Source organism: Chrysochloris asiatica, unplaced genomic scaffold (assembly GCF_000296735.1).
Source record: "Chrysochloris asiatica unplaced genomic scaffold, ChrAsi1.0 scaffold00161, whole genome shotgun sequence".
NCBI lineage: Eukaryota > Metazoa > Chordata > Mammalia > Afrosoricida > Chrysochloridae > Chrysochloris > Chrysochloris asiatica.
Window position 1 is genome coordinate 4,491,586 of NW_006408679.1, and position 8,881 is coordinate 4,500,466.

At 36.7% G+C, this 8,881-nt stretch overlaps 1 protein-coding gene across 1 annotated transcript in view; it reads right to left on the bottom strand.

Annotated features, from left to right (window-relative positions):
- The window catches only part of DNAH14 (dynein, axonemal, heavy chain 14), a 641,625-nt gene that overhangs the window by 297,214 nt on the left and 335,530 nt on the right, over positions 1-8,881 (bottom strand). Inside the window, 4 exon segments of the mRNA XM_006871162.1 lie at positions 1,618-1,788; positions 2,836-3,003; positions 3,991-4,128; positions 8,058-8,186. Of these exon segments, the coding sequence (XP_006871224.1) occupies positions 1,618-1,788; positions 2,836-3,003; positions 3,991-4,128; positions 8,058-8,186 (606 nt within the window).

Genomic DNA, 8,881 nt, shown 5'->3' on the forward strand with positions numbered 1-8,881 from the left:
ATAGACCTTGCTACACCCAAGAATGAGCAGGTATATTGAAGTGATGTAAAGAAATGCCTCTGCTCAACTTTGCTGGTCTTATTTCACCCAGGCAGAAAAAAAAAAAAAAAAAATAATTTTTTTTTAACTTCTTCCTAATAAGCCTCCATGATCATCCTGAGAAAATCTAGCAAGATTATCCCTTTGGAGTCTCAAAACACAGTTGCCATCACTTTCTGAGTTGACCTCTCTGTATTGAATTTAGCTGGCTCAGAAGTCCACTCAGAAGCCACTACTTTGATTGGAACTTGTTTCTTTTGAAAGCACCCTTATGAGACGAAGACAAGAATATTACTGAGAGAACAAGTCTGCAGCCACTCACTCATCACAGAGGCATGTGTAAACACATTTTTAAAATAATAAACCTGTGTTGTATCAACTGAAACCCTATTTTTTGACTTACCCTAGTTGTTGTTGTTGTTAAGTGCCGTAGAGTCAGTTCCATCTCATAGCAACCCTGTATAGAGCTTCCAAAAAGTGACTGGTGGAACCACCTACCCTGTGGTTCAATTCTTATCCTACAGCTTCCAAAAAGTGACTGGTGGAACCACCTACCCTGTGGTCCAATTCTTATCCTACAGCTAACACCAGGACTAGTATGCTTTTATATTGTATTCTGAATTTGTATTCATATTGTAAGAAATAAGAAAGAAAGAGACAAGGAGAGAAATGTGGCTTCAACAGCAGCCAGATTTATTGAGAGTAAATCTGGGAGGGGGAACTCAAAGTCAAGAGAGACCAAGAGCCCACTCATCCCTTACAGACTGGCGTATTTAAGGTAGTGTGGTCCTGGGTATAGTTCTGGTGGACTTCCAGTGGGTGGGGTTATGGAGGTTTTCCTGAAACCTCTTGGTTTAAGACTTAATCTTTCAGGAGACCAGAAGCTTAAGCAGGACTTTATTCAATTCCAGCTGGGGCAGCTACAGTGCCATTTTGTTGGTCAGGAGCAGGGTCTTTCACATATATAAATCTATTTTTATCTCTATGTATAAATTTATATTCTGAAACTGTGTTTTAGTGTTGCAAAATACATCTTGTACTCTGTTTTGTATTTCCTGGATTGCTATGAATAAGATGTGGGAAGGTAGTACTACCAAGGAAGAGAAAAGAGAAACCACCTTTGGAAAAGAAATATTCTCCTTAATTCTTGTAAGAGGAGTTAAGAAATCTAATAATGGAGCCAAATTCACTACCCAATTTAATCACAAACATTTTAGTGTAAATCAGTTTAATGAAACCCTCTTTTTGTGTGTGTGATGTGAGTTAAAAGATAGGCACTGAGGAAACTAAAGCTCAATGGGATGGAGAGGGATGTATCTTATTGGAATCTCAGGAGAGTGTACAGTTCTGCTAGTCTTGGAGAAAAATGAGCAATTCAGAGTCAAAAACATAAACAGAGTCATCAAGATATTATCATTAATAGCATACAGATCTATGCTTCTATACATTTCAAAAAGAAACATGGGATTATAAGTAAAATAAGCTTCTTTCATGAATGCTATAGAAAGGTTTAAGGGCTTTACAAAAATATTTTCACCCGAAATTTCACTTAAGGTAACTTTTGAAATATAAGTTTACCTGAAAACAGTTGTGAATCTCCTTAGAAAGAAATTGATAGAAAAGTCCTTTTTCAGTGGGTTCAATTAAGCGATCGTGAAACACTCGAGTGGCTTCATGAACAAAGAGCAGAGCAGCCATCTCTTTAGAGTTAATAACAGCCTTGTCAGCTTGCAGCAATCCTAGAAGAAGCTATTAGGAATTTTAAAATAACATTATTTTAACATTAGCAGGGTAATTTTTAAAGTAGCATGTGAAGTAGAGTTATAATTTTTTACAGGATTATGATCATAAAATGAATGAAATTACCCAAGGTAAAAACTTCAGTTTCAATAAGTGATGGAGTCTTGGTGTAGCATTGTAGGATAAACACTGGACTGCTAACCTCCAGGTTGGTGGTTCAAATTCATCATTCATCCCTTGGAAACCCTGTACAGGGTTGCTATGAGTTGCAACTGACTCAAAGGCTCTTAACAACAACAGTAAGTGATAGCCTAAATTTACGAGATGAGAAAGTTATAAATCAAGGTAAGCTGGCGTGGAATCACCCTTAGAGGGAGAGGTTTATAGAAGTTGCTTAGCATGCCAAGCAAAAATTTGCTAGGATGGGAAGACACGCATCTTAACTATGATAACTGGCATGCTATGGAGGCACCTCTTTATGTTTATGTTATATTCAAACTAAATTATCACCAATTTTCAAAGACTATAGGTGCTGCTTTGAGCCAAAGACCCACATCAGAAGGAGAAAGATAACAAATTCATAAAGTTTTTTTCTTAACATTTCAATTCTGAAAGTTATTTGACTAAGGCAGATGACTAAATCAGCACAGTTGGCATGATTCTTTGGTATGAAAATTCATGCATGCTTATGAAATTCATACCTACTTCTATTTTCTGACAGACACAATAAAATCTTAGAAATAAAGCAAAACCAAAAATTAGTTAATGACCTTACTTCTTTTTTCTGCTGAGGATCTTGGCCAATATTCTAACTGTCATTAGTGGTGTCATCATTGCATTTGCTGCATGGAATTATTTTTACAATTCTTTCGACAGATTTAAGGGATAGGTTACTAAGAAATAGCAAAAGTCACTAGCTCAAATTTCCCTTTTAACTCTAATTTGCAGCACCCAGGAGTAATGAAAGAAATAGAAAGACACTCTGAATTTAGTAAGTACAATTACATTTCAACTTGAATCTTAAAAGTAAATTAGAGAATGAATTTGAACACAAACCTTTAACATATCTCGAAGATTAAACATGTAGTGACACTTTGTTGGGGTTGGTAACATACTCTGACGTACTTGATAGTATACAGCTAGTGAACAGGATATTAGTTGATCCTTACTTTTCTGCACTTCAGATGCGAAGTTATTTATGGAAAAATAAATTTCCAAATGAGCCTTTAAAAATAAAATTTATAATTTAGTTTGAAAAAAAAAAAAAAAGACTATTTTTCTGGAGAGTCCCTACTAAAGTCTTGTATACTAGTAGGGAGGATTACTTTAGTGGAAAGGTTAGTAACTAGAATCCATTTTAAACATGAAAGCAGACTACATAAAGTATGTTGCAAATAGGGAGCATTATAATGAATTTTAGTTTGGTGTATGGTTTGGAGGCATGTGTTACGTGCTCTGTGATTACAATTTAATGCCATAGCTATGTGCAGTCTCATTAAATGGAAAAGTCTCTGCCTCCCTGCATTCTAGTAGATGTTCCTAGAAGAAGTGTAAGGTTGTAAGACCATTACCTTTGAATTAGTACATATATATATATATATACATACTTTCTTCAGGTGTGGATTATTGATCATTGGCATTAGAATTACTGTGATTTAAAAACACAGTTTAAAAATTAATCTTTAAAAGTTATATTGTAAAGAAGATAAATCATATGATTGATTTTTAAAGAATTTAGTAATATTTCATTTTTTTCATAGACTGGATTTTAACTTGAGCCTTTTCCCCAATAGGTTATTTCTGAATTTCTTCTCTCAGTGTTTTCTTTTTTTTCCACAGGGAGATGAAAATAGCATATCAATTCTGGCAAAAATCAGAGTGTGTTTGATAAAAAAGTAGATTCCTGAACTTTATCCTATATATGAGAAGCATGGTGGCTCTGTAGGATAAACACTGGACTGTGAATCACACAGATTGGTGGTTCAAGACCACCAGTTGCACCTCCAGAGAAAGATGAAGCTTTCTGCTCATGCAAAGATTTACAGCCTCAGAAACTCTAAAGAGTCTTTATGAGTCAGAACCAACTAGAGGGCACTTATCAAATTAAAAATATATATATATTAAGTGGTTTAAAATTCTTACTTTGAATAGTTTCTAATTTAATGGAAATCAAAAATATTTTTTCTGTAGAAAATGAACTAGATGTATTACCTGGAAAATAGTACTTAAGGCACTTTGTGGAGGTTGAGGCAATACCAGTATGGAAAAATGTTTGAGGAGGCGTGGGCAAATATCTCTGCCACCAACTGGAGGAACACAAGCTGCAACTAGAGCGAGATCTTGAATATTCTGTGGGAAGAATAAAAAGCAAGAGTAATGAAGTGCATCTGTAGAAAGTGAAATATGTACCTTCCTTACCCCAAACTGACAAAAGATTTAAAAAATATTTAGGCAAGAAGATTAAGAATGATATAATATAAATGGATTATCATTTACTGCAAGGAGTCCTGGTGTGGCGCTGTAGGATAAGCATTGAACTGCAAAGCACACTTCAGCAGTTGAAGCTACTCCTTGGAAACCTTATGCATGATTGCTATGAGTCAGAACTGACTGGATGGCACTTAACAACAACAACTCACTATAATACACAAATTATGATAATAAAGAAATCTATGTTCTAAGAAGTAATCCATTATAACATGTAATTTGATGTTACTTGTTGCTTCTAGGGAGAAGACATGTTACCTCAAGGAAGCCTTCTAAATGTCATCAGGAATTGTTGTTGTTGTTGTTATTAAGTGCCGTTGAGTTGATTCTGACCATAGCAACCCTGTATAGGACTCCCAAGGAGCAGCTGGTGAAGCTCAACCACTGACCTTGCAGTTCAAACAACTTTGCATTCTGACACATTAGCCCACAGCGCCACATCAGGACTCGCCACACTGCCATCAGGAATAGACCATTTAAAAAGCAATCTTTGGAACATGAACAATATGTTATTAGGCAAGAAATAAGGATTCTGGTGGCAATGTTAAATTACAAGAAGAGTCTGGTGAGTGTGCTTCCAGAATGGTTAGAATTGACTTGGAGTGAGACGATGCTTGTTTACCTAACAACACCCATTTGACATGTCATAGCATTATAGAATTATAGGGCTGGATGGATTAAGATTAAGAATGATATAATATGAATGGATTATCATTTACTATAAGGACTCCAGGTATGGAGCTGTAGGATCAGCACTGGACTGTGAAATACAAGGTCGGGAGTTCAAACCCATCAGCTTCTCTTTGGATACCCTACATAGATAGGGTCAGTTTGAGTTGGAACCCACTCTACAGCATGTAACCATAACAACAACAACAACAACAGGGCTGGATGGAATCATACAGATGATCCCATCTGCTCACAATGAGAGCTTTTAAATAGCTTTGTTCTTGCCTATGCCTGTACCCAATGTGATAGTTGGACACTGAATAAAGAGGACTGAAGAAGAATTGATGCCGTTGAATTATAGTGTTGGTGAAGAATAGTTAATATACAACGGGCTACCAAAAGAATAGGAGCTCTGGTAGCATAGTGGATTATGTATTGGGCTGCTAATCAACCACAAGATCAGCAGTTTGTGTCTACCAGACACTCTGTGAGAGAAAGATGAGGCTTTTTGCTCCCGTAAAGATTTACAGCCTTAGAAACCCTATACAGGCTTGCTATGAGTCAGAACCGACTCCATGGTACACCACCACCATCACCAACAGAAGCATGAACAAATCTGTGTTGGAAGAAGTACAGTCAGAATGTTCCTTAGACACATGAATAGTGAGATTTCACCTTGCATAGTTTGGACATGTTATTAGGAGTGACCCATCTTTGGAAAAGAACATCGTGATTGGAAAAGTAAAGGGTCAGTGAAAAAGAGGAAGCTCCTTGATGAGGTGGGTTGACACAGTACGTACAATGATGTAGCAAACAGGAATGATTGTGAGGATGGTGCAGGATCAGGCAGTATTTCGAGTCAGAACGGGTTAGAACTGACTCAGTGACCTCTAACAACAACAACATACTTGTATCTAAGGCCACAGAAATCCCATAAAAGGCCGGCTTCTCATCAATTCAGTGACTGTCTCCAGGCTATACACCCCCTACCAATATCCAGCATTCTCTCTTATTTTAGCCTCCTGTATTCTTTCCTAGTGGTTTACATCTGAATTCTTCCTCTCTGACTTGGGCTGATGCCTGATGTGTGAGATGATGCCGCTCACCAGACTGTGTACCTCAGCTAGGATCCTGGGCACAAGTCGGTCTGAGACATGAGACTGTTTGTAATTCAACCATCTAATTTTACAGATAAGGAAACTGAGAACAGGAAGTTTAACTAGTACAGTCAGTTCAGAATCAGAGGGAGTATGATTTCCAGAGAAGAAACCAAACAGGTGTGAATAAAGAAATACTGAATTTCAACATGTAATTTGATTTCAAAATACATCCATTAAATTCATCTTAGACAGGCATTTGAAGAAAAAAGAACATTCAAATATGTTTATAAAAAATGAAGCCATTCTTACTTGGTTCAATATCACAAAAATAATTGCACAGCAATACTTACTTGGAAAATTTTTTTTTTTTTTTTGGCTTTGTAATACAGGCAGTTCTGGATTACAGACATCTGAGTTACAAATAACCTGTAGTTACAAACCAATCCCAGTAAGAATTCAGGGTACCTACAATGGTTGGTCATGGACACAATGATGCGATTCAAAACATTATTATTATGACTGTATTAGTATATTAAAGATGTTTCAGTGAATCTGGAAGTGATTCTTTAATACTCTTTGTATGTACAGTGGGAGCGCAGTGGCTCCATATGATAAGCACTGGACTATGAACAACAAGGTCCATGGTTAGAGCCCGCCAGATGCTCTGTGGGAGAAGGATGAATCTTTTTGCTCCTGGGAAGATTTAAAGCCTTGGAAACCCTATACAGTGTTGCTATGAGTGGAACCGACTAGATGTAACTTAGTAACAACAACATATGTAGAAAAGTACACTATATACGATATAGTAAGACAAACATTTGACTAACTGATGTAGATACACATAGTATCAAATTGCTCTGATTTATGTACAGATTTAATTTAAAGACAGGTATGTAACTTATTTGTAACCAGGGAAATGCCTGTACAAAGGTTAAGTTAAAGAAAATTGCTTAGAAATCTCTATTCAAACAACATAATATCGAAATACAAAACTGTTGTTTCTTGACATCTCCTCCATCTAGATCTATACGTTTCTGAAGATGCTGTTTCCATCCCTCTAACCCTTCCCCAAACAATATTTACAACATGTTAAAATGGCAGTTTTGGTATCTTTGAGGGACTTATATCATGTTCCCTTATATGTTCTTTGAATTTTGGAAATAAAAGGAAGTCTGAAGGGCCAACACAGACCTTTAGGGTGACTGGGGCAAGGTTTCCTACTGAAATCTCTTAGGAGAGTCCTTGCTATCCTTAAAGAGTGAGCAGATGCAATGTCATCATGGAAAACAAAACAAAACTCCCACAACAACTTTTCTGTCCTTTTTTCTCAACAATGCACTTTTCAGTTTTCTTGAAATTTCTTCATAATAAGTCCCCATGATCATCCTGTGTCCTTCAGGAAAATCTATTCAGATTATGTTTTTGGAATTCACCCCCTTCCTCAAAGTTGATCTCCCTTCCTTGCATTTAATGGCCCAGCAGATTCCTTTAGAAACCACTGTCTTGATTAGACCTTTTCTTGAAGGGGCCCTAATGAGACTAAGGCAAGTGTGTTACTGAGAGAACTTGTCTGCAGCCAGCCACTGATTTCAGACATGTTTAATCACGTTTTGTTTAGACTGAATCCAAGCAAGTATGAACTGGAATCCTTGATCTGTGTTCTTGAAAACAAAAAGGCAGAATAGTCTCATATAGAGATTAAGGATGTATATTGCTAGTTCATATTTACAAATATTTTTCATATATGCTAACTGAAAAATATGATGAGCTATTAACGCACTTAACATTAGTGAGCATTATTTGCTTCAGAAACAAAACCTTTAGGACATAATTACAATTTTTACTATGATATGATTCCTATGAACCTAATGACTAGTACTAAATTGCCATGGTTATTGTAGGATTTCAACTTTGCTTATCATGTCCATATGGCTAGGCATCCTAAATTTCTTACTTAATTCCCAACACATATACTTAACTTATTAAATAATAGTATTTAAATTAACAATGTATATACTGTACCTTCCATGCAATTTTTTCAGTATCATAAATTCCTCCCAAATCTAATAATTGTCTGATCAATTCCAGTGGTGGTTGTGCTCCATATATTTCTGATACTGGCATATTCAGATCATCAACAAATAGTACAATCTTAAGGATGACAAAAGATTAAGAAACTTATTATTGCCTTTCTTTAAATTCTGAATAAGGTATATTAACTATGCTATACAGTGGTTACAAATCGGACTGCAAACCGCAAGGTCAGCAGTTTGAAACTGTTAGGCCCCAGATGGCCCTATCCAGTAGGAGACCCCAAAAAGATTACCAGGACTCAAGTTCGATGCAACAGCAAGAGGTTTATTTGCCAACGTGCTGGGGTCCACCTCCACTCACAAAAGCAGGAGACAAAGGCGACCCCCCTTTACAGTACAAGCCAGTTTTTATAAGGTTTTAGGGGCATAATTGTGCAGTACCATAGATACAATTTCTGATGGGTTAACAATTGGCAAAGTATGAGATGTTACAGTTTAATTGGTCAGTACTGGTGGTCTTTGTTCTTAGGCTAGGGTAAAGGAAAACATCTGGCATTTGGCCTTGGGTCCTGTCTATTCTTTATCTAGTTCCCGCTGTTGCTAGGAGTGAAAGGATATTCTAAGGCAGCATGAGCTGATTTAGCACGCTCCTGAAACAGGAGGACGTGTTCAGGCTAATATACAGAATGGAGATTGACCTTGTCTCTGGAGGGAACTAAAAACTGAGGCCTTGTCTATTTAAAATGCTTTCCTGAGCCTGACTAGAGTTTAGTCAAGCAGTCTCTAGGTAGGCAAAATCAGGTAAAATCAGTT